Source organism: Varanus komodoensis, unplaced genomic scaffold (assembly GCF_004798865.1).
Source record: "Varanus komodoensis strain SLA01 unplaced genomic scaffold, ASM479886v1 scaffold8, whole genome shotgun sequence".
Lineage (NCBI taxonomy): Eukaryota > Metazoa > Chordata > Lepidosauria > Squamata > Varanidae > Varanus > Varanus komodoensis.
Window position 1 is genome coordinate 35,941,418 of NW_025336481.1, and position 26,538 is coordinate 35,967,955.

The 26,538-nt window shown below is 44.1% G+C and overlaps 1 protein-coding gene across 1 annotated transcript; it reads left to right on the top strand.

Annotated features, from left to right (window-relative positions):
• Positions 1–6,230: 6,230 nt before the first annotated feature.
• LOC123036299 (androgen dependent TFPI regulating protein) lies at positions 6,231–24,962 on the top strand. The gene is made up of 6 exons (XM_044455445.1): positions 6,231–6,435; positions 8,052–8,186; positions 11,770–11,871; positions 18,863–18,978; positions 20,922–21,073; positions 23,395–24,962. Exons 1-6 carry the CDS (start codon positions 6,283–6,285, stop codon positions 23,439–23,441), a joined length of 705 nt encoding a protein of 234 aa, XP_044311380.1. The 5' UTR covers positions 6,231–6,282; the 3' UTR covers positions 23,442–24,962.
• The last annotated feature ends 1,576 nt before the right edge of the window (positions 24,963–26,538 follow it).

Genomic DNA, 26,538 nt, shown 5'->3' on the forward strand with positions numbered 1-26,538 from the left:
ACTAGTTTTGTTTTTGCTCAGACTTCCTAAGGCCCATTTGGCTTCACATTCCAGGATGTCTGGCTCGAGGCCAGTGACCCCACCCCCCTCGTGGTTATCAGGGATGTTAAGCACTTTCTTGTATAATTCCTCTGTGTAATCTTGCCACCTCTTCTTAATCTCTTCTGCCTCTGTTGGGTCTCTGCCATTTTGGTCCTTTATCATGCCCATCTTTGCATGAAATGTTCCCTTCACATCTCCAATTTTCTTGAAGAAATCTCTGGTCCTCCCTATTCTATTGTTTTTCTTCTATTTCTTTGCACTGTTCATTTTAGAAGGCATTCTTATCTCTTCTAGCTATTCTCTGGAATTCTGCATTCAATTGGGTGTATCTTTCTCTTTCTCCCTTGCCTTTTGCTTCCCTTCTTTCCTCAGCTATTTGTAAAGCTTCCTCAGACAGCCATTTTGCTTTCTTGCATTTCTTTTTCTTTGGGAAGGTTTTAGTTGCTACCTCTTGTACAATGTTGCGAACCTCCATCCATACTTCTTCAGGCACTCTGTCTATCAGATTTAATTCCTTAAATCTATTTGTCACCTCTACTGTATATTCAGCAGGGATATGATTTAGGTCATACCTGAGTGGCCTAGTACTTTCCCCTACTTTCTTCAATTTAAGCCTAAATTTTGCAACGAGAAGCTCATGATCTGAGCCACAGTCAGCTCTTGGTCTAGTTTTTACTGACTATACAGAGCTTCTCCATCTTTGACTGCAGAGCACATAGTCAATCTGATTTCTGTGTTGATCGTCTGGTGATGTCCATGTGTAGAGTCGTCTCTTGGGTTGTTGGAAAAGAGTGTTTGCTATGACCATCGTATTCGCTTGACAAAATGCTACCAGCCTGTGCCCTGCTTCATTTTGTACTCCAAGGCCAAACTTGCCTGTTATTCCAGTTATCTTTTGGCTTCCTACTTTAGTATTCCAATCCCCCATGATGATAAGGACACCATTTTTGGGTGATAATTCTAGAAGGTGTTGTAGGCCTTCATAGAAGTGGTCAACTTCAGCCTCTTCCTCACCAGTGGTTGGGGCATAGACTTGGACTATTGTGATGTTGAATGGTTTGCCTTGGGTTCGAACTGAGATCATTCTGTCATTTTGGAGATTGTATCCCAGTACTGGTTTTCCTACTCTTTTATTGAGTATGAAGGCTACTCCATTTCTTCTGAGGGATTCTTGCCTGCAGTAGTATACCTGATGGTCATCTGAATTAAATTCCCCCATGCCTGTCCATTTTAGTTCACTGATTCCTAAGATGTCGATGTTCAGTCTTGTCATCTCTTGTTTGTCCACATCCAGCTTGCCTTGATTCATGGATCTTACATTCCAGGTTCCTATGGAGTATAGATCTTTGCAGCATCGGACTCTCCTTTCACCACCAGATACATCTGCAACTGAGTGTCCTTAAGGCTTTGACCCAGTCACTTCGTTCTTTCTGGTGCTACTAGTACTAGCCCTCCGCTCTTCCCCAGTAGCATATTGGACACCTTCTGATCTGAGAGGCTCATCTTCCGGCGTCATATCTTTTTGCCTTTTGGTACTGTCCATGGGGTTTTCATGGCAAAGATACTGGAGTGGGTTGCCATTTCCTTCTCCAGTGGATCACGTTTTGTCAGAGCTCTCTGCTATGACCTGTCCATCTTGGGTGGCCCTGCACGGCATCGCTCATAGCTTCATTGAGCTACACAAGCCCCTTCGCCATGACAAGGCAGTGATCCATGAAGGAGATTATGATATAAAATCAGCAAATAAAAAGGCCAGCTTGTCCTTTTGGCAAAGGTCACCTCTGCTTTCCTCCACCGTACAAAACACTTGCTGCTGCTGCTGTTGTGTGCTCTCAAATTGTTTCCAACTTATGGTGACCTCCAAAATGTCCTATCCATGACAGCTTTGCTCAGCTCTTGTAAATTCTGGGCTGTGCCCTCCTGTGGCTTCCCTTATGGAGTTAACCCATCTCTTATTTGGTCTTCTTTTTCTCCTTCGGCCTTTGACCTTCCCTAGCATGATTGTCTTCTCCGGGGAGTTTTGCCTTTTGTCATTTTTGCTTCTAGGGAAAGCTCTGGCTTGATTAGATGTAGGACCTACTTGATCCTCTTTCTGTCAGTACTGACAGAGAATGGAAAGCATTTCTCCAGCATCATGTTTCAAATGCATTTTGTCCATCTAAGTGCTTGGCCTTATTTTATTTGCAATTCCTTTCTCCATAATCCCTAGCAAGGATTTCTCCAAACTGGGAGAACAGACATAAACATGGCAAATGTGGTTCAGTACAAGCATGTATAAAGTGCCGCACTTTTCAGGGGATAGATGGGATTCCCACATTAAATGCCAGTAGGATCTGAACTGGTACTGACTGACCAAGATGGAGATGTTGGGGTTGTGGTGGAAACTCAATGAAAAAGTCAAGTGAACATGCAGGTGCTGTGAAAAAGGTAGATCAGGAAAGTTATAAAAATTAGGAAAGTTAAAAAATAGTTATAGAAACAATATCATACTGACTTTATACAAGCTTTATGCAAGATATTTCAGGTGTGGCTATTGTACCACCTGAAATAGGTGTATGTAGGATTGGAAAATGCAGCGAAGGACAACTAAAATGATCAAGGAGCTAGAACAACTCTCATGTGAGGAAAGGTATAGTTTAGAAACAAGGTAGGTAACAGGAGACATGATAGAAATGTGCAAAATTATGCATAATGCCCAGAAAATGGATTAGGATACAGTTTTCTTCCCTGTCCCATGATACTAGAACCTGGGATCACTCCATGAAGCTGACTGGTGAGAGATTCAGGGCTGATTAAAGGGTTTCTCTACCCTCTGCATAGTTAAATTATGGAATTCACTACTACGGGACATAGTGATTGCCTCCAGTTTGGATGGCTTTAGAAAGAGATTAGACAAATGTATAGAGCATAAACTGGAGAGTAAGACCAGGAGGGGACCTTGCATACATGTCTTATTTGTGCAAACGTTTCCCACAGGCAGCTTGGTTGAGAACAGAATGCTAAACTATATGGACCGCCATCTGACCCAGCATGGCCCATCTTATACGCTTATGTTCCATGAGTAGAAGGTCAGAGGAGGTCAACAGAGGAGGGGGCTTGGACGCAGCACTCACTCTCCTCACGCGTTTGCCTCAGTCAAGTTCAGAATAGCTGAACAGGGCATAAAAGAAGGAATGTTGCAAGCATTTCACCAGGAAGGGAGCACCCCTTTTGGAATGCTGACAAGCAGGGTCAAAATATGCAGGGCCTTGCAAATACCACCACTACCTGCACCTTCCTGGGCCCCAAATGCCCAGTAACCTAAGGAAGGCAGAACAGAGGAAAGCAGGAATGGAGGATGGACACAGGTACAAAAGAGCACATTTTTCTGCAGAGGATGGACTGAAACTAGGAGTCCCAGAATCCTGAGTAGGAGAGAATGCTTGCTCTGTTGCATCAGATGGGGAAACATCTTCAGAAGACTTTCTCTCAATGGAAAGCAGATGAACGCCATGATTTCCCTGCCATGAATTTTGGGACTGGTAGTCCTGGTCCAATTCCAGGCAAGATATTCAGAGGGTGGTAATGCAAGCTTTGCACCCATGTTCAATGCTGAAAGTAACATGGATGACTAAACTATACAGATGCAGTCATGCTACGTTTAGTGTAAACTTAATTTAGAAGTAAGTCACATACTCCAAGATGAGGTAAATAGTGGGTTCCGGGTACTGGAAAGCATATTTGCTAGGGTTCTATGCTAAATGAGATATGATACACACGGTAGCTTTGCTTCCACAAAGTATATCAGATTGGAACTAACCAAGCTGATATAGGTGTCAGTTTGGTGCAACTCTTTAGATTATACTTGATCTGAAAGATCCAATTTGCACCTGGAACCCACTTTGCACCTCCTACATTGAGTGCTGAGCACAATGTAACATGGACAGATGGCACAATACACACAGTACATAATTTAAACAGCACCAGCCAAAACGTTTAATTGATAAAGAAAGCTTCTGAATTAATTATTCCTGCATCAAATTGCAAGACTGTAGAGCTGCAGTCCTAAACATGTTTGCAATATATAGCGGTCCCTATAGGCCTTTGGCCCCTAAATATCACTGGAGCCAGAATTTCCCAACGCACTTCCACAAGAGCAGCTGCCACCACCTATTATTTCTTTCAACACCACCTGATAGCCAGAAGGCTCTCTGGGTGGATTTGTGAACAGCAGTTAAGTCACTCCTCTTTAGCTGTGCATTGAGACACCCACTCCATTCCCATGTACTCAGTTGACAACCCTTGGGGCTCTTGGTGAGAGGAGACAGTGCTCAGCCCTCCAAAGGCAGAGCTGGACATCCAGCCCCGGCTCCAGCTTTCTGTAGCTGGTGCAGACAGCATTGTTCAGGATGCCTCTACAAGGTCAGAAAAGCAGCAGAGGAGGAAAGTCAAGGAGGTATTTTGGCGGGCCAGGAGGGGAGAAGTTGCAAATTATCCTGGGCCTCTTCCTGCTTCCATCCCTCCCACTCTGAAGCATCCTCACTGAATGGGCTGAAGAGGCTGTTTGGCGAAACCCGCAAAGGCGGAGGGTGGGGAGAAGACCGCCCCTCTGCTCCCCCACCATGCCAGGATACAGGAAATGTGAGCTCCCCACTACTGAACTTAGCACAGGTCTCAGCCAGATTCTTAACTTACTGAAAACTCCTACCTTGGTCACTTCTACCTCCAAATCATTTCTAGTCAATATAGGAACAGATAATTTGCCATAGATGCTTATAAACATGAGCCACGCAGCATGAAGGTGTGAGCTAGTTTCTTCCCACAAATTTTAAACCATCTTCAGATGGGGGATAGCTTTTTTTGCCCCTGTGGCAGCCATGAATGTACGCGTTTTTCCAGAAACTATCTACTAACTATCTCTGCTTAACCCTCATTGAGTCAAATATCAAAATTTTGAGGGCATATCCTCAAAGCTGATCAAAGGCGGATGTCTGCTACATCTTTAAGTGCCTCAAATTGCAATCACTAAAATAAAATAAAATAAAATAAAATAAAACCCTTTGTATAAAGGGTTGTATAACTTAATGGTCAAATCTCACCCTCTGAAGTTGTCTTTGTAACAGCAGCCTCCATCTACCTGATGTACATGTGAATCGCAGTAAGGGCCTTTTGCAAACCGAAAGAGCAATGAAACCTTATTTCCAGTGCAGAATGCACCTGAATGTGGAAGCCACTGCATACCATCAAATATGGTCCACATTTGAAAGCTTTGCCACCTATCTTGCACATGCACTCCACATTTTTTATTGCGATGTTTTTACTCTTTTAAATTTGTTTTTGCTTGTATTTATTTTAAATTGGTTTATTTACTATAATTGTAAACCTCTCAGAGAGCCCTGTAATCTAATGTGGTGGTACAGAAATGTATCAAATAAATAAATAAAAATGTTTCTAGTAGAATATGCAACAGTTATGTTTTGAAACACTTCTGTTCCCACTCTTGTCATGGACATCTTCTTTCCAGCTCTTTTCTTATCCTTTCTTATTACCTCAAACAGTATAATGGTCATGCCAGGAGAATTAATTTCTGTGAAGGTTAATGGGATTAAGGATGCAATCCAGTGCATATTTAGACAGCAAAAAGTCCTCCAGCTCTGCACTTCTCCAACCAACATGGCTGGCTGGAAGACTCCAAAACTTGCAGGGCTTTTTGCTATCTAAACAGGTACAAGATTTTCCCTCCAGCAAACAAGCAGCACTTCGGTTAAGAAGAAAAGGCACACAATTTAATCAATCAATACTACCTGTTTCCTATGTCCATCTTGTCTGCCCTTTAATGTTTACATTTGCTCAGTACACTAGAAAATGTGTTAGTAGAACGTGCCAGCAGGAATAGAGTTATACAAGAAAGCTGAACAATCTTGCGTTAATAACTACCGCCAACATACAATTATGCAAACCTACCCCCTCTCATTTTGCATAAAACACCAAAACTTATGTAACTGGGCAACTAATCTTCTATAATCCTGAGCAAGGTATTTAAATCCAAATTCTGTGAGCGCTGCAGAAGAGCTCAGAGGAAAGAATAAGGAAGGCGCAGTGCTTCCACGACTGCTGCAAAGGCTATGAAAACTTTCCTGTGCTCCTTGCAAAAGTAAACCGCCCTGTGGCGGAGCCGCCCCGCATGGCTGCTTGATCGTTATCCAGGACGCCAAGGCAGCAGCTGGTGCTTTTCAGCGCTCCGTCGCTCCCGGCTGAACCATGAAGCCCTCATCGCTCTTTCTCTGCCATTGCCTTGGTCTTGCCTGGTACGCGTTTCTAGTCCATGTGATCCGCCAGACAGAGAAGAGAGGAAAGTTTGACGATTTCGCAGCCTACGGCGGGCCGTGGCAATTTTTGACGGTTCTCAACCTGGTAAGCGCTGTCATTGCTTCGCCGACTGTGCTCAACGCGCTTAGGGAGTTATCCCGAATCTCAGGAAACAGGTGGCGTGCAGTTCCTTTGCTTAAGGAGGACGGCGGTGTCTCGGGCTGCAAGCTGAAGTCTGTGCAGCTGGGGGAATGCGCGCCGCCAAGGGCTCTGCTCTCCCACTGAAAACGGCCATAAATCCATGCAAGAACGGGGAGAGAGAGAGAGTCGTTTGCCTAATTTAAAAAAAAGGGAAAGAGAGGAAGTAAATCTTCAGATGTTACGGCAGGGGCTCCTGGAAACGGAAGCCCAAAACACCTGGAAATTAGGAGAGAGAGGGAGCGTCTGGGGTGGGGAGAGGGAGCTGGACTTTGCGCCGGCTGCTGCGTTTCCCCCCAAAGCAGCTTTTAAAATCAGTTTTCCTTCTGAAGGGACTTTACTTCCAGTGCCAGGTGGCACTTCTAGGTTGCACCCACCTTTGGCACAATCTCCTTGCCCTGTTACCAGAATTTTTCAGAGGGTCTAGAGGCCGCCGTCTTCCATTTGTAGTCTTTCCCCTACCTCCACCCCAATTTCCTACCTTTTCTTCTTCCTTAAAAAAAAAACCCTAACACAGGAAAGACCAGAAGAGCGGCAATATTTCATCAAATCGTAATCCCTAATTCTGCAAGAATCCCAGCAAACACTTTTACAGGTTTTCATTCAATGGAGGAATCTTGGTGCCACTACTTCTGCAAGCCCCATAGAGCTTTGGACCAATGCTGTTCAAACAGTAGTCCCTTTTGTGGCATCACAACCCACACTGGGAGGAGATCAAAGTTTATGACAATCTGTCGCCAGCTATGTTAATCTGTTGCTGAAGAATCACAGTTTTGGGACATGCTGACATTTGGCAAAGAGGACACTAGTCCACAAAAGCAAATGCTACACTAAATATGTTAATCTTTTAGGAGCCACATGACTGTTGGTTTCTGACAAAAGTTGGAAAATCAGTTTGTGGTATGGCGCCAAGGCTGTGGCATGCAGGGGAAGGACATTTTCAAAGTTGCGACAACCCAGATTCAGGCTAGATATCAGGAAAGGTTTCCTCACTGTTAGGGCAATATGACAGTGGAACGAGCTGCCTAGAGAGGTTGTGGTCTCTCCCACACTAGAGACATTTAAAAAGAAACTGGAAGCCATCTGAGTGGGATGGTAAAATTGGTGTCCTGCGACAGCAGGAGGTTGATCCAATGGCCTTCATGGCCCCTTCCAACTCTACTATTCTATGATTCTATGACTTAGGACCAGGGAATGGACTGCTGAACCACTGCCTTGCATATAAGGTAGATAATTCCCTCGAGGTGATTCCCCATTCTTAAATTAATGGATCTTTGCACATTCAGGCTAAACAAAGCTGCTTAGTCCCATAAAATCTTGTTTAAAATATAAGCCATTAAACAAGAAGTGTTAAAGTTTACCATGCAAACTAATTTATTAAAACACATTCAGGAAATAAGATAGAAAGTGCTGATTCATGGTTCACCCTGAAAACTAGTCCCTTAAGAGCAAGAACGGGGTTTGTTGAGGCATGTACAATTAAAACTGGTTGAAGATCTTCTCATAAGTTGTAATTAATACAGGTTTTGCAGGCATTTTTCTATGGCTTCTCCTTGCTGGCTGATGCATTTGTACTACTGAAGAAATACCGAATTGCTAAATCCATGTTTTCCTTCAGAGACTTGATCTTTGCTGGCATGGCTTTTCCTACATCAGTGGTAAGTTACAAATAAGCATAGCCCTAGCAGATAATATTAGTTATACTTACCTGGAAATGTTTATTCTGAGGCCATGTTGACAGTTTAAGTCAGTGGTGGGTATCCATTGTGGGCCCAAGACACTTAGTCCTCTCTGAGACCCTACTTTTCCCAATTTTTATTTGAAACTTTTCAAATATTTTCATACTGTTTCAACATGAAATGGGAGCTCTAGCTTAATTGGAACTTAATTTCCCATGAATGACTTTGAGCAGGTTTCTTGACCTTTGGAAACAGCTGTGCCCAGCCCGCTGAAGGTTGTGCTCAGAACACCTGCTCAGGTGCGCGTATGTGGCCATGGGCCCAAACAGTTGCTACCCCACTTTAAGGATGATAATTTGTTCCTGTTAAAATGATGGTGATAGTGATAACAGCAGTGGAAGCTGGTGGCACAATTAGTTCAGTTGTTGTCCTCATAAGAAATCAAGCAAGGTAATTAAGAAAAGGAAGAAGAAAAGAAAACTACTTTTCCTGCTCTCAGAATTGTAGCTCAAGAGTGGGATTCATTCTTTGCTTGCAGAGGGTTGTAGCCTCAATCCCTGCCATCCATCCATAGGGCTGGAAAAGATCTCTGCCCAACACATTGGCAAGCTGTGCCCAGTCGTGTAGAAAACACTGGGTTAGTTAGAAAACCGAATGGGTATCAAGCCTTTTTGTCTACTGTGTGCTCAAGTCCAGATGAGCATAATGGGCCACTTAGTGCCTTACAGCACTAGGTTTGTGTGTTTTCTACTATTTGTTGTTCTGTCCATAAGGAAAACACATGCATTTGGTGGTGGATGTGCACAGATTCTCCTCTCTGGCTCTTTCTTCCCCTTCCGCAGAAAGCAGAAGGGCTGGTGTACTTACCCTTCTGATTTTTTGCTTCATGTAGCACTGCTGGATGTATCCAGCCTAGATGTGATGCCAATAAGGTGATTGGCCCTTATGCTGAGTAGCTTGTTCCCAACAGGGGGCAAGGCTGCCTCTCTGGGGGAAAACATACATGTGCCTTAATTCAGTTAACTCCGTGTTTTGCCAGACCACCACTTGTTATGTCAGCAATGAACTTGTGCTATGCCTAGATGGAGCACTTTCCACCTTCAGTGTTCTCTGTTTACAATGAAGAATAATCCGTGATGTATTTGTAGCTGTGTGATAAAGTAAGGATTAGATGTCAACAAACAGGCTTAAGCCAAAAGGTAAAGCTGACTTCACTGGCAAGAATTTTCATCGGCACACTCTGAAGGAGCAAAAAAAGCCGTTCAGATGTCACTCTTTCTACCGTCCTGAGGCTGTGCTTGTGCTGACCCTAGCTGCAAAAGGCTAACTGCAGGCAAGGAGTTGCTTCCATTTATACGCAATACATACTATTTTTAGGAAAGAACATCCTTGCTCAGCTTCTGAGTGCCTGCCCAGGTCTCATGCACACAGCTTGTATTCAGTGAGAAAACAAAGCCAAGACAATGTGACTGATACTGGCATAAACTATTCTTTCTTAAAACATGCCTGGGTAGCAAAAAGCCCCCCAGACTGCATAAGGATAGATTCGTGAGCCCAAAACTAGGTTTCATATGGACAAAGGATGATGGCAATGGTGGCTCCTAACATGCACCCTCCCTGTCCTACTCGGGGAAGCCTTTGTCGAAGGGAAAGGACTTTCAAAATCTAAAACTGCAGGAAAAAATGCATTTACAAGAAAAGCAATTGTTCAGCTGTTTATGTTATTTTTAAATAGCTTCTTGTGTGTTTCATTATCTAGCAATCTTTGTACCCAAAGAGAAGGCAGTCTAGTTCAGGGAAGGCAGAAAGTAGATCTTCAGATATTTTATATGTTTCTATCATGTCTTTGGGACTGCAGGTGGCGCAGTGGTTTAAACTGCTGAGCTGCTGGGCTGGTTGATCGAAAGGTCGCCGGTTCGAATGTGCACGACGGGGTGAGTTCCCGTTGCTCCATCCCAGCTCCTGCCAACCTTGCAGTTCAAAAGCATGCACATGCAAGTAGATGAAAAGATACCACTTCAGTGGGTGGGCAGGTGTTTAGTCATGCCCATGACCACAAAGACTGCCTGTGGGCAAACGCTGGCTCCCTCGGCTAGGAAATGGAGATTAGCACTGCCAGTGCTTGGAAAGAAAGAACTTGTTTACCTTTTACACGTTGCCAGTCACTCTACACACACATAAACATAATGCAGTAAGCAGCATGCGACCACACACACCAATCCCAAGCCGAGCAGCTGAGCAGCGCCCTCACTATCTCACTATCAGATAGCAGACACAAAAGCAGCCCGCAGGCACTATGTTAATGATGTTTGCTGCTGATCTGCTACACCGGACAGGCGATTCAAAATCACTTTGTAAAATCCATTGGAAAAAAAGGTGCCGGAACGCTGTTCCGGTGCATTCTATGACAAAAAAAGCCCTGAGCACTGCCCCCTAGAGTCAGGCATGACTGGACTTAATGTCAAGGGGAAACCTTTACCTTATCATGTCTTTCCTCACTCACCTTTTCTCAGAGCTAAGTGGACCGAGATCATAGAATAGTAGAACTGGAAGGGGCCAGAAGGCCATCCATTCCAATCCCCTGCTCAGTGCAGGACTCCTGTTAAGGCATCCCTCTCAGGTAGCTGTCCAGATACTGTCCTTTCTGTACTTTCCCAGCACTGCAATCTTCATTTTTAGGTATGGTAACCATAACGGTACGCAATATTCTGAGTGTGATTACATTCATAACGAGAGCAGGATATTTAAAGTGTTATTATCATGCCTTTACCTAATTAAAGGTAAATTAAAAACCGAATCTGGAGTTTTCCTTTATACTGCAGCTGCACACTGGGCCAGAAGGTGTGGTCACCCTCCGCTGTGGAGTGTGACAGGGGAGCTCAGGGACAGACGATAGTTTGGGCTCTTCAGGTAGATCTCTGGGTGCCTTGTAGAAGATCAGCCAAGGAGTCCCAGTTTTTTATCAATAGCAGCAGCTATGCAGCAGCAGCAGCAGTATGCCGCTCCCCACAAAAAGAGACTGCTGAAGTGCAGAAGTCATTTCTGGGAACAGCTGTGAGCTTAGTTTAGTCCTGGTATCATGTCTGATTCCTGTGCTCAGCAGCTATGCAGAGGTACCATCGCTTTAATTCTAAGTCTGTGTCTTTTGCACCTGACTCCAGGTTGTGGATCTCAAAATCCTAGCAGATCTTGTAAGAGTGTTCGTGTGGTTCTTCCTGATCATGTAGCAAGCATGGACAGGATGTTCTCCTCAGCCTGATTTCAGAGGCACCCTGCAAATGATCAATTGAGACCTCTAATACCACTTGCTGTAGCCAAGCCTATTGCTTGCATGTAGCACCCAGTGGGAATGTGGCCCTGGACAGAAAAGCATCTTGGTCCAAAATGAGTAAGCCTTCCTCATTTGAAAAATCATTGTTTCAAGATGCTGCGACTTTAAGAAGCTTGGTCCCCAACTGTCTCTCTCTCTCTCTTGAAGGCCTTTGTCTTATGTGCAATTGTCAGAGAAGTCCACCATGTTTTTAATCACACAAATGACTAAAATGTAAATGCTTTATTTCAGTTTGTGGGCATAAGCTTTTGGACATTATATCTTTATGATCGGGAGCTGGTGTATCCCCACAGCATTGATACGGTAATTGACATATGGATGAATCATGCCATGGTGAGTAACAAACAACACAAAACAAACCCTGAATGAAATAAAGAGACTTATTACAATAAATATTACAATATTGTGTGGCATCTACATGACTTGCCAAATGGAGCAGCCACCTCCCCACCAGTTAACTCTACTGATTTCAACATGAGGATGAAACACATTCTTACTTCCTGCTATTGGCACAAACAAGAAGCTTAACTTTGACTCGGTCCGACTCAGCTTTTGCACAAGTTTGTTTGATGCTTTCTTCCTGAGGCTAAAACTCAGTGGTAGTGCATGTTCTTTGCACACAAAATATTTCCACTTCCATCCACAGCATCTCCAAGGAGGGCTGGAAAAAATTCCTGCCTAAAAACCTGGGGAGTTGCTGCCAGTCAGGGTCAACCATAGCGAGCTAGATGGACCAAGGGGCCAATTCACTGCAAGGTCGTGTCCCGTGCTGTCTCTTTAAGCATCTGCAGAACTGTGTGTAATGACTAGTTATATAAATTTCCAAAAGGAGCCTTAAAAGCAGAGCAGGGAGGAGGAATGTTAGTGAATCACGGCTTGCCAAGTTCTAAGTCAATGGAAAGATGTGACGTATTAAACGGTGAGGCAGAAAGACACTTTCTAGGTTACTGCAGTACATACAAAATAATGAAACTGCTGTTGCTGTAAACAGAGTGTTACACAATGCAGAATGCTTGGGAATGCAAATGAACACTTTGTTCTGTTTAAAAATGAGTGGAAGTTCCCAAAGAGATGTCATGGGCGTTCACCAGCCATGCAACAAATGTGTGTGAGAGCGTCAGATGGAGGGGCAAAAGAAAGCTAGCAGGTTTATATATTTCTGTGCCTTAAAGTTTTTCAGTGGCCTTAGCTTAAATGAAAACAAAAGGGCAGGGTATGTCAAAAGATTCTTTGGTGGTCAAGGGCAAAGATGCTGCCAGTAAAATAAAAGTTGTGGGTGTGTGCTAGATTCATTATGTGTCCTCTTGAGGATAGATGGGAGGAAAAGTTCAGTAAGAGACTGAGTCATAAGAGCCAAAAGCTCATACCCAAGACTCAGCCTGGATGTTCTGAACCATCTCTGCTCAGTGCAGCGGTGGGCTGCTGGCTCCAACTCAGGGCATTGCTACGAAAATTTCAACATTTGATGCCATGACAACTCAGATCCTGCATTTGTGAATTGTACAAATGAGTGTGTCTAGGAGGCTTGCTGTGAGGAAGAGTGGTGATGAGTTATGCAGCAAGCTGAAAATTTACCCTTTCCTCTCTACCAAGCCCTTATCTGGCATCAGAGGTTTCACCTGACTGTGTGGTACAGTAGCTAGAGTACCTTCCCCAATAAGGTGCTAGTTTCCATCAGTTTCCATCAGTTCCAGCCTGCATGCCTAATGGTCTGGGTGCTGTGGTCCAAAACATCTTGCGGGCACCAGGATGGGGAGAGCTAGGCTAGAGTGTTGGACATAGCGGGTCCTGTTTCAAAAAGCTCACTAGCTGACTTTGGGTCAATCATTCTCTCTCAGCCAAATCTGGCTCACAGGGATGTTGTCGCCTTGGAGTCCTTGGAGGAAAGGAAGGATATAAATGCAGTAGTTCAATAAAATTGAACATTTTTGTAGCCATTACCCATACTATGTCCTTCCTTTTGTTATGCAGACCGAAAATGACCAACACAAAGTCTGCTCTGAAGTATTTGGCTAGATATCAGAAAAAGCTTCCTCACTGTCAGAGCAATACAATAGTGGAAGCAATTGCCCAGAGAAGTTGTGGTCTCTCCCACACTAGAGACATTCAAAAAGAAACTGGAAGCCATCTGAGTGGGATGGTGCGAACTGGTGTCCTGCAACAGCAGGAGGTTGAACCCAATGGCCTTTATGGCCCCTTCCAACTCTACTATTCTATGATTCTATGATCTAGCAGAATTGCAAAACTAAGCTCCAATTTATGGTTTATTTGACATAATTTAACAGACATTATTTGTGATTCAGTTTGACTCTCCCCTTCCTCTGAGTAAGCTCATGGCATATGCAGAACAGTTGGGAAAAGGAATGGCCCAGAAAACCACAGTGATCCTGATGTAACTTGCAATTGTAACAGGGAGCAGATGAAGCCAGTGCCATCTGCCACTAAGTGCCACTTGGGCACTTCAGGGCAGCTGGCACTAGCAGTAACCTTTGAGCTTCATAGCAAGAGTAGCAAGATTTTTTGTGCCTCTTGCCAAGCTGCTCCATGGCCAATTCCCTGTACCCACAGTGGGATCAGTCTTCTGGTTTCAAATGACAGGACAATCCATTGTGGGTCAAACAGTCCCTAAAACAGCCAATGACTTTTTGGGGTCACTTCTTGCCCTCAAGCAAGACACCTTGGGGAAAGTGGTCCAGGTTTGCATGACACAATAATCCCTTGTGCACAGCGACCTGCAATGGTTTGGCATGTCATGTGAACCCACTCATTGCCTCCAGAAGCTGCTGTGAACTGACCCACAGACTATTTCTCCACTAAGTTCTCCATGGGGAGGGACAGAAGTCGTGCCTTCTGACTAGCATGAAATGAGAATACCCTTTTACCTCTGTGTGATGGACAGAGAGTAGGGAAAGTGAAGCAGGAGGTATCTCTCACATTGGGCTGATTAACCGAGAGATACATGGTCACTGGAAAGAGATTGGTGGTTTCTGTTGGCCACTTCATTTGTGGTGCCCTGTCTTGGTAATCCATGTTCTGCTTCATTCAGAGGCCCTTCACTCCCACCTGCTGAAAGAGAGCCTGATCTTCACCACCACCAATTTCCCTCTTGGGAGTAAAGAGACAAGTCACTAGAAAATGCATGGCAACCAAGAATTAGCTGCCTGGGTTGGCCACCTCATTCTCCCTAATGGTGCAGCTGGGGAATGTTAGAGTATTGCAGAAAGCTCTCTGTTGTGAGGGTGATGGTGGGGCAGATGGTTAGGCCTTCCATCAGCTGCAGGGCTGGCTCTGCTTTTGGGCAGAGTGAAGCCCCCATCTTGGGCAGCAGACTCTGGGAAGCAGCAGTAGCACCTCCAGGCCACCTTCTTTCTGGAAGGAGAGAGCTGTGTGTGCCCACAGAGCCTGTCCTTCTCCCCCTAAGCTGGCCTGCTGCCCTTGGGTGCAGTGGGGAAAGTTCTTCCATTGCCAGTGGTGAACTAGTTAACCGTTGGCTTGAACATGGAATGAAGGAAGGTGCCATCTTAGCCGGGAAAATGCCTGTGGCCGGCCCAGATTACTCCCAAGCACTCCCTCTCCCAGAATCCTTTGCAGTATTCAGGTTCCATGGCAGACATGCAAGGACACCCTCACTGCAGAAAACTTGATCTGGAAAATGTTCCCTAAGAAAAGATTGTAGAGACATCTCCTTGGAGAAATGTAGACATCCTGCAAGAAAAAGTTAAGCTTTCAATATTGAACTGCATGCAAAGTGAAAATGCTACTATATCGTGCTAGTCTCACCAGGGCAGCAGACTACTAAGGCTTTCTTAGAAAGCTATTCATTAAACGGGATCAGCAAATAAATCAAAATAAAGCAATATCAAATCCATAGCGGAGGAGCACTTTCAAAGACTCTCAGAATAAATTTCTTCATGCATTCCACTCCTGTTTGTTCAGTTCAGTGTTGTTGGGGTTTTAGTGTTGGGGAACCGAGAGTGAAGTATTTCCTCCCCACTCTGTGATAATTGTTTTCCTTTGTCAGTTTTCCTTGTTACAAGTGAAACTGAAAAGAAAACTGTTAATTGAAAATACAAGAATGAGTCATTGTTTCCAGCCATTTTTGCCAACCCTCAGAGACTGGTGTCAATCTGGGCCTAATTATTAAGATCTGCTTTTTAAACAGTTTTTTTAATTTACTCAAAGAACAAAGCTTGCATTTATTTGAATGAATGCTAGATTAAACAATACATTATACCAGGAATGAAGTTTAATTGCCTTTAATGGTTCATGGTGTGCTGTGTGACTAGACCCATATTAAAAATTGCTATGAGTAGGGATCACTTTCCTGAGGAAAAAACAAAATGCATTTAAGGGGGTTTCAACTAGTTTTAAGTTGCAGTATATGGTCCATTACTAATGCCATCACTACAGTCATCTTTCCATTGTCTAGCAAAAAGAATTCATTTGGAGAGCTAATGAAAAGTCATTGGCAAACAAAAACCTTGCAATAAGTGGCTATTCATGCTGAGCTTTGGTAGTCAGCTTTATCAACATTAATCACCAGGAACTCACTATAGTTGTAAAAGTATAATTTTTTTTCCTAGTGACGGAGAAAATAGAAACAGAGGCTGGATTAAACAAGAATTCAACAGGCCAATGTTTCTCATTCCAGAATTTCTATTCATTATAATCATAACTACCACTTGTGTTTGGTGACTGCTTTCCCACTCCCCTTTTGAATCTCACACATGCATGCAATAATAGATGTAACAATATACATGTAATATATATATGATGCTAGAAGAGTCTAGAAATGATGCAATTGTTGTATTGATCCAATCTAAAATGATAAAGCATACGTGGGGAAACCACTGTGTTGTTTCTGAAAGTTGCATTGTCTATATAAGCTGCTTCCCCAGTCCCTGCTTTTAGTTCAGTGGTGGCCATGGTGGCCAGTCTAACCTCCTGGCCTCTTATGGGGAGGACCCACATTTTTCTAAGCACTGATAAAGAGTTTTGTGATACCTTAAAGACTAACACAATTATGTATGTATGTATGTATTTATTTATTTATTTAAAACATTTTTATGCCACCCCCATCGCAACGAAGCCTCGGGGCGGCTCACAACAGAAACAAAATACATAAATAATAACAATATAACAATAAAAAATTATTTTAAAACCCCCGGTGCATCTTGGCTGAAAATTTAAAATCCTATAAATACAAATAATTTAACAATTAAAATATAAAAAGGTCTTAGCCTGGCGCCGAAAAACAAATAACGGCAGCACCAGGCGGACCTCTCTGGGGAGCGCATTCCATAGATGGGGCGCCACCGCAGAGAAAGCCCTCCTCTGGGTACTCACCCTCCTAATATAATTCACAGAGGGTTCCCGGAGAAGGGCATCTGTTGCTGATCTCAAGGGGCGGGAGGGCATATATGGACGCAAGCGTTCCTTTAGATATCCAGGTCCCAAGCCGTTTAGGGCTTTATAGGTCATAGCCAACACCTTGAATTGGGCCCGGACTTCAATCGGGAGCCAGTGGAGCTGACGGAGAACTGGGGTTATATGAGAACAACGCCCAGTCCCCGTCAGCAAACTGGCAGCTCTATTCTGCACCAACTGAAGTATCTGGACCGTCTTCAAGGGTAGCCCCACGTAGAATGCGTTACAGAAATGTAATCGGGAAGTCACCAACGCATGTGTCACTGTCACCAGGCAGTTGTTCTTCAGGAAGGGACGCAGCTGCTGTTTCAGCCGAAGCTGAAAGAAAGCGCTCCTCGCCACCGCCGTCACCTGAGCTTCTACAGACAGCTCAGAGTTGAGGAGCACTCCTAAGCTGCAAACCCTGTCCCTCAGAAGGAGTGCAACAAGGCCCAAGTCCCCCATCCCGAGGCCCGAGCCACCCACCAACTGAACCTCCGTCTTGTTTGGATTGAGCTTCAGTTTATTGGCCCTCATCCAGCCCATTACCTCAGCCAGGCACCAGTTCAGTACAGCCACTGCCTCACCTGGATTGGTGGAAAACGAGAGGTGGAGCTGGGTATCATCAGCGTACTGCTGATTCTGCAGCCCACACCTCCGGATGACCTCTCCCAGCAGTTTCATGTAGATGTTAAACAGCAAAGGGGACAAAATGGACCCCTGTGGAACTCCATGGCATAACTGCCATGGTGCAGAGCCATAGTCCCCCAGCACCACCTTCTGAAATCGGCCGTTGAGATAGGAGTGGAACCACCGCCACGCAGTGCCTCCAACTCCCAATCCCGCTAGCCTATTCAGAAGGATACCATGGTCGATGGTATCAAAAGCCGCTGAGAGGTCCAGGAGAACTAACAGGGATGCACTCCCCCTGTCTCTCTCCCTGCACAGGTCGTCATACAGGGTGACCAAGGCAGATTCAGTGCCATACCCGGGTCTGAAGCCAGACTAAAATGGGTCCAGATAATCAGTTTCATCCAAGAGTGCTTGGAGTTGTCCCACCACTACCCGTTCTAGCACCTTGCCCAGGAACGGGATGTTGGCCACCAGTCTATAATTGGCGGCCACCTCTGGATCCAGGGATGCCTTCTTTAGGACTGGCCGGACTACTGCCTCCTTTAAAGGGGCAGGTACCCGGCCGTCTCTTAAAGAGGCATTGACCACCTCCAGGATCCAGGTCCCAATCCCGTCCTTGGCTTTCTTAAGTAGCCAAGATGGGCATGGGTCAAGTAAGCAAGTGGTAGGGCGTACTTGTCCAAGCACCTTGTCCACATCATCAGGCCGCAACAACTGAAATTCATCCATTAATTGTGGATTCGACGGCGTCGATGGCATCTCCCCAGTAGAATCTGATTCAATAGTAGAGTCAAGCTCGTGGTGAATCTGAGCGATTTTCTCCCTGAAATGCTTGGCAAAGTCATCACAGCGGGCCTTTGAGGGTGGCACAAGATCTTTCTTTGGGCCCAGATGTACCAGCCCCTGCACCACCTGAAAGAGCTTCGCCGGACGGCATTGTGAGGAGGCAATGGAAACGGAGAAGAATTTCTTCTTCGCCATCCTCACCACCACAGCATAGGCCCTATAGTGGGTTCTTAAGTGTGTTTGGTCAGAATCACCCCGTTGATTATGGTAGAAGCCTTTTTGGACTGCAGCCCACCTGGTCAGATTCATGGAATGTTATCTGATGAAGCAGGCTATAGTTCATGCATGTTTATGTCCAAATAAATTAATTTACCTTTTATGGGGCAATGAGGCTCTTTGTTGTTTCTGCTGCAGCAGGCCCTCTGTACATAAGTAATTACGAGTTTCATTGATCTGCCACAAGTCCAGTCTTACATAACACACTGCATTTTCTTCTCAGCACACTCTTCTGCTTCCATTGATCCTGTTGGAAATGCTTATCACACCTCGTCGTTATCCATCAAAGGGTAAAGGGCTTGGATTAGCAATTACTGCTGTTTCTGCCTATATGTGTTGGTAAGTTGTTGGGTGTTTTTTATGAATAAAGTCTCTTTCACATGATGCTTTTGGAAAAAAGCCAAGAGGCAATTCCTTGCCTCGCTTAGTTCTTACATACAGCCACGATGTCCCCAGCTGAAAAGACCCTGAAAGAAATCCTGGCTGTTCCATTCCAGTGGCCTTCCTGAGCTGACTTGAGAGAAGCTTTGGAACGGTGTGAACAACGGCATTATACAACCCATACATTAGGCTGTACGAGGGGCTTTTTAGCCTAATCAAATCCAAAACTTAATGAGATTACGCATGCCACTTATCAAAATTCCTTTCCCATGTACCAGTCTGCTTTATTACTCAAGTGCTGCGATTTGTGCAGTCTACCAGTTACACTGCTGTGAGCTTGAAGGAGGCCTCTTTGAGGTACATTCAGCACTCTGGCTTTGAACATTGAGTGTTGAAAGTGGTTGGACACAATCTGGTGCCCTGTCAATGTCTGAGGCTCCATTTCTCATAACTGGTGGCTATTTGCATTTTGACTCGATCTGATGGGAGTTGGGATCCCAAACATCTGGTGGGCACCAGGTTAGGGAAGACTGGTGTACAGGGTCCCATGTTCCCTGAGGGGATGAGCTTCCACAGCTCCTCCTGATATAGCATTGCAGACTTTGACAGGAGAATTACAGATACGTTGAAGACTGTCCTTTGAACAGAATGGGAAGTGTATTCCTACAGAAAGAGAAATCAGCTACCAGGTATTTGTGGTCTCTAGGCAAGAGTATTTATCACCTCAGAAACTTCTCTAAAAGTCCCCAGCAAAAAAGATCAGAACTTAGTATTCATGGTCCCCTACATTCCTAGACACCAATGACCCCTTCCCTCCAATAATCTGGCCTTGCCATTTTCTTTCCTATTTCTGTTTTGGATCTCATTAAGGAAGGGATGACTACCAGGTAGGAAGATACAGATTCTGTAAAATCCATTTTCTATGTGTTTCACAAATAGGTCTCTTTTATTCCATCATCTGGAATCTGGAATCTTTTATTTTAACCATAATGTTGATCACGAATTCACATTAGCACTAATGTTCACTAGTACTAATGCATATTTGTGCTAATGTGCATTAGTTAATGCCAATCAGTACTAATGTGCATTAACTAATAAAGATTAGTGCAACTGTGCATTAACAATGATGCACATTAGTGCTAATGCGTATGTGTGCTAATGTGTTTTTGCATTAATCCACTCCAGAACTGAAAATTGGCTTGCATATCTGTGAAATCTTTATGACTCAAAAACACTTCAGCCCACTGCAGAATCCACAGCTGAGATTCACAGAAATCTGCACTTATTTGAATCTGTTGCAGATTTCTCAATATCCTACTACTGGGGCAAGACAAACATAGCTTAGTACTTAAGATGCTTGGAACCCCTCTTCCCATCCCATGTATAACCTTCAACACAAACCCTGGACTTCACTGAAAAATACCTTTACAAATCCACTTTCTTTAGCCCCTTTCCCACTTGTTTTTTGTTTCTTTAATTGTCCATAAAGGAACATTAAAAAACACTGTATAACATTATTAATTGGTGCTTGAGTTTTCTTGTTTTCTTTCCCATTCTGTCCCTTTTTCCTTCTGTGTCAGGCCAGTTTAGACAGCAACCCTGAAGAAAATGACAGCTATTTATTATTATTGATCTGCTCTGGAGCCCTTCTGGCTCATAAATGCTTTAAATAAACATTTTTCAAGTCAAGTGCAGGCTCTGTAGTATAGACTGAGACATTCAGTTGGATCCAGTCAAACTTGGAACAGACCCATTGAAATCAATGGGACAAACTAGGCACAACTAACATGTCATGTTGAATTAAATGGGTCTCTTGTTAGTATGGCTGAATCAGGATTCTACTGAATGGCTCTGTTTTAACTTGAGATGTTCTAAATGAAATACCTTTTCTCCTTTTCTAGGATGCTGTGGATTTATTCAGTAAGTGGGAGGTGGCCCTACCCTTTGTTCCAAGGTCTGAGTCACTTCAGCATTGTAATAGTTTTCCTTGTGAGCACCGCCATCTACCTTTTAATCTATAACACAGGAGAGTTTCTCTGCCGTATGATTTGGGGTGAGTCCATTCTCAAAATTTACTACCACACATATTTTTAATTAGCTTGCATATTCTTATGTGTTGCTGATAACTTCCTCCAACAGGAAGTGGAGGAAGGAATAAGAGGAGCATCTATCCTTGACTTTATTCTAACCAACAGGGAAAACCTACTGGACAAAGGGGCAGCTACAGGAATTCTGGGGGAAAGTGACAGTGCCATTTGAATTCTTGATTCTAAAGGAAGCAAAAGCCAAATGTAGCCAAAATGCACTCTGGATTTCAAGAAAATTCTAAGGGCGCAATTACAAACAATTCTAACAAAAAGGGGTAGAAAGTGACAGAAGAAGCTCATGCGGCTTCACAAAAAGCTAAGAGATGATCTGAAAACAAAAAGGACATTCATAGCAAGTGGAAGCAAGACTAGGCTACAAAGGAAGAATACAGGCAGGTAGCATGGAATTGCAGGGATGGCATCCGGAAGGCTAAAGCTAAGGATGAACTGAGGCTAGCAAGGGATGCAAAAGCAAAGAAAAAGCTTTCTTCAGATATGTCCAAAGTAAAAGAGAGAGAAAAGAAATGAGGAGTCAACTACTCAGTGTGGATGGCAAAATGATAACAGATGGCAAGAAAAGGCAGAAGTGCTCAATTCCTACTTTGGCTCAGTCTTCTCCCAAGAGGAGATCTCTGACCTTCCTGATAAAGGGGAAGTACAACCTGGAGGAGCAGAATGATAGCTCAGGATTGACAGACAAATAGTCAAGGTTCATCAAACTGGACTGAATGAATTCGAATCTCCAGGGTCCAATGAACTCCATCCTAGAGGCATAAAGGAGCTGGTGGAAGAACTCTCAGAAATACTGTCTTTTCCTTTTGAGAAAACATGGAGGGCAGGGGAAGTGCCAGATGCCTGGAGAAGGGCTGATGTTGTCCTCATCTTCAAGAAAAGAAAAGAAGAAGAATCAGGAAATTATAGACCAATCTGTCTGACATCGATCCCTGGGAAAATTCTTGAGCAAATTATAAAGCACTCAGTCCGCAAACACTTTGAAAACAATGCAGTGAGTACTAGAAGTCAACATGGATTTGACAAGAACAAATCCTGCCTGACTAATCTGATTTCATTTTTTTGATTGGGTAACCTCCCTGATGGACTGTGGGAATGCTGTGAACATAATCTACCTTGACTTTAGCAAAGTTTTTGACAAAGTGCCCCATGATATCTGATTAGCAAACTAGCTAAAAGTGACCTAGATGGAACAACTCAGGTGGATCCACGCTTGGCTACAGAATTGGACTCAAAGAGTGCTCATCGATGGTACCTTCTCAAGCTGGGGAGAGGTAATGTGGGGGATTGCAGGGTCCAGTGCTGTCCTGAGCCCACTGCTCTTCAACATTTTTATTAATGATTTGGATGAGGAAATGCAGGAGACCATTTTCCATTTTGCAGATGACACATGATGGGTGGGATAGCGAATACCCTGAAAGACAGAAAGAAGATTCAAGGAGATCTTGATAAATTGGAGTACTGGGCTGAAAACACACACGCACAATTTAATTCAGTAGGAACAGATGCCGAGTAGTGCACCTAGGAAAAAGAAACCAAATGCATTGTTACGAGATGGGAGATAGTTGACTCAACAGTGCTGCAAATGAGAAGGATCTTGAAATTGCTGTAGATCAGAAGCTGAGTATGAGTCAACAATGTGATGTGGCTGCAAAAAGGGCAAGTGCTCTTTCAGGCTGCACTAATAGAAGTATCACTTTCAAATCACGTGAAGTACTAGTTTCCCTTCGCTCAGCACTTTTAGGCCTCATCTACAGTACTTTGTCCAGTTCTGGGCACCACAGCTGAAGAAAGATTCAAACAAGCTGGAGGGGGTTCACAGGAGGGCAACAAGGATGATCTGGGGACTGGAAACAAAGCCCTAGGAGGAGAGATTGGAAGAACTGGGCGTGTTTAGTCACAGGAAGAATCAAGGCACCACCGATCAGGGAGTGGTCTGCTAAGGGGCCTGCCTCTCATTTGCGAGCTGGTCCAGTGTTTCTGTTCAGTGAGGAAGGTTAGACCAATACATTGGTCAGCAATTAATTTTGTGAGAGGGCCACCCTGAGAGAAGGGCAAAGGCCACAAACTCCCTGTTGCTTACGGCTCACCAAAAATCCCATTGCTATTGACTTCATCCATTTTGGGTTTGGCAGTGAGGGGTAACAAACAGAACTCCTCTGGTCGCCAGACTGCCCAGGTTGCCTTCTCTGGTATGGAAGAAAATCTCATTATCTTGGAATCTCTGCTATGCATTTTTCCAGTAAACAAATGTGCTTTTCTTGTCTTTGCACAGGTGACACAATAGTAATTCTAGATATTTACAAGAAGAAGAGTAAGTGAAACTTGATGGTGCTGAAAGAGATGTAGAAGCATGATGGAGGCCATGAAATGGAACAAGAAGAACTATGTGAAAACTTCCCTCATGTTCAACATTTAGCATATTCTAATGAATCTAGAGTTTTCCAAAAGAAACTAAGCTGGATCTGGAGAGTGGATTTGGGCAGAGCCTTTTTCAGGACTCTGGAGGCATTTGCTGTTATTTCACAAAGATTAAAGGGGTTCCCAAGGACATCAAGCCTCCTGAAATGTCTCTAGTTCCAGAACTGTGCCAGTTCAGTCATGGGTGCCTTGACTCTTCCAAGGCTGTTGTAGACCTTCTGGCATGGATCACACCTTGCCCAATCTCCCTAGCCACCCTCTGCAGCCACCTGGAGGTCCACAGGCCCATTCTATCCTGGCAGAATCACAACAGTCCCAGACACCTTGGACATTCCTGCGCAAGTGTGACATTGCAACTCAAGCTCCCACCATGCCAGGCAAAGCTGGTGGCTACCACAGCCCTTCTGCAGCCAATTAAACCCTGCCCACCTCTCTGGGATAGGGAGAGTTCCTTCACTAGAAGGGTTGCTGCAAACTTGGAGGGTTTGGGCTCTGATTAAATTACTCCTTGGTCTGGACAAGCTTCTCAGGGCCTCTGGTCCAAAGGAGATAAGCTAGATCCATTTTGGAGCCAAGAGGAACAAACCTGACAGCAGGGCTTTTCTAAATGAGCCATTTACTGTACATTTGTGATTCCTTATTCACAGCTGTTGAGATGACTTCCAGTTTCACTTTTGTGTATTCAAAGCACTGAAAAATGTTTTAGAACAGGGAGGAAACATTTTGAAGTTACAGTGGAGAAAATGACGCTCTGTCTTCTGTTGTATTTGTGCTGTGGCACTTACAACACAGCTCTGCCTAAAAGTTGTGTAGCAGAAAAGAAGGAAAGGAGGAGCTTGTTGTATAGAGCTTGGATTGCAATGCTATGATGAAACTGAAAGTGCGTACAGCACAAGAAATGTCTCCTGCACAAAAGCCCCTGGATAAATGGATAAATTCACACCTACCCTAAATCTGAGGGATATTGTTTGCCCATCTTTAAAGAAACTCTGTGTACTTGATCATGAGCAATGTGGGAGAAAATGGAATGATGGCATTCTTTCAGAAGATTAGGGGGAAAAACAGTTAATGGCTATAAACTGAAGTAATGCCGAGTATCCCATTCCTAACTTAATGGCAGGGGAGAAGTAGTCACTGAATCAATGAACGAAATCTCTTGAAATATTCATATGCATTTCAGAAAGAAAAGAGTTCATGAGATTCCTGACAGTCACATGGTTTCTTCTTTCAGGTTTCAGATATGGTAATCCCGAGTCAAAATAATGTAATTGCAATGTCTCCACAACTGAACAAAGTATATAATTTCTATCACTGTTTAGCAGAAATCGTTTTGTCATGTTTTATATTCCCTGACTAACCTCGTTTGCTGGTTTATTTCTTTTATTAACCTCCTCATCATATTAAGTCTTAGAGCACTGGAACAATTATTTTGAAAAGACAAATAAAGGAATGTGCATAGCCCAGTGTGTCCTTTAACAGACAGTATTCCCAGCATGAAATGTGATGTCAGCATTTCAATGGCGGCGTGATTTTGGCTGCCTTGACACACAGAAATGGCCTATTGCTGTGGTTTTACCCAACACACTTGGTTATTGATCAGGAATGTTCAAAAGGTGTCCATGAAGGCCCAGAATGCTTCTGCCATGACTAGAGAGGCCACGTCAGCAGGGTACATGCAGAATGCCCCAGGTTTGGTTGCTGGTATCTCAAGGGAGGGCTGGAAAAACTCTTCCAGAAACCCTGGAGAACCTCTGCCAGTCAGTATTGGTAGCACTGGGATATTGGAACGGTGTAACTGAGTGTCCTGCAATAGCAAGGGGCTGGATCCCATGTTCTTCTGGCTCCTTCCAACTCTACCATTCTATGATTCTAGACCAAGACTCTAACTCATCATAGGGTAGCTGCCCATGTTCCAGTAATACCAGTCAAAATCGGGGAGAAAAGCACCAAATTGCTGTGGTGCCTGAGAGTTTCTGGCTAGACTGGAGTGGATGGGGGTACATACTGACTGAATGTGTATGACGTGGCAACTCCTACAACAAGCCATGGATGCCTTAGGGGATCTCTGCTATCAAAGTGCAGGAGGCACTCCATGGGCATTGACCCAGGGAGGCTGCCAACTTCCATTTTTCACTTGGGTCTCTCTTGGCAGCTCTAAAAAGGCACTGGCAAGAAACATGGAGGTTTAACAGTGAACTGTCAAATTTCCAGTTCCTTTTAAAATTGTATTTTTGATGGGGTATCTCATAGGCTTGTGTTTTTTGTTTTGTTTTGTTTTGGTGGGGACATATGGATTAGCCTGCATAGAAATCCCTTTTAACATGACAAGGAGTTTTGACAGTTGTCAAACCTCCATGCTCCCATCTAAGGGGGCTCATGTTCTTCCACTTTCTTGAACACCTAAGAGTCTCAAGAAAAAGTGGAAAAGTCAGAGGAACCTGAGAAAAGGCTGAAAAAAACATAGAGCAAAGGGGGTGATCTAATGGTTCCTTCAAAGCAAAGGCCATTCTCAGCTTTGATTTCTCTTGACAGCTGACAACGGAAGCCAAAATGGAAATAAAGCTCCTGGAAGCCTCTTTGGGTCAATGCTCATGGAATGTACGTGCTGAACTTTGACAGAAGACCACCTCACCCCAGGATATTCCCCAGGCTATGTTTGCCATATTGGACCCAAGAACTGCCCAAGTGCATTCTTATGCAACTCCAGCTAAAGCATTTTTTTAAAAAATTATGAAGCAATTACGAGTATTTGAGATGCAAGAAAAGGTGACAAAACATTGAAAGCCCATCCAACCTGCTGTTTAGGCACTTTGAAGAGGCTTTCATTAGCTATTTGATGGGAGATGACAAAAATGAACTCCAAAAAAAGGAAGAGAGGGAGGGAAAGGAGGGAGAGCTATAGTTAACATAAGAAGATTTGAGACTTTGATGTGGAAGTCAGACAAGATGGGTTTTGCCCTAGAGTCCCCGGGATACCTGTGGGAGGACCAAGACGGAA

Coding starts and splice junctions, on each gene's coding strand:
- LOC123036299 (XM_044455445.1), top strand. CDS start 6,283: ATGAAGCCCTCATCGCTCTTTCTCTGCCATTGCCTTGGTCTTGCCTGG. Junction 6,436..8,051: donor TTTTGACGGTTCTCAACCTG/GTAAGCGCTGTC, acceptor TAATTAATACAG/GTTTTGCAGGCATTTTTCTA. Junction 11,872..18,862: donor TATGGATGAATCATGCCATG/GTGAGTAACAAA, acceptor TTTTCTTCTCAG/CACACTCTTCTGCTTCCATT.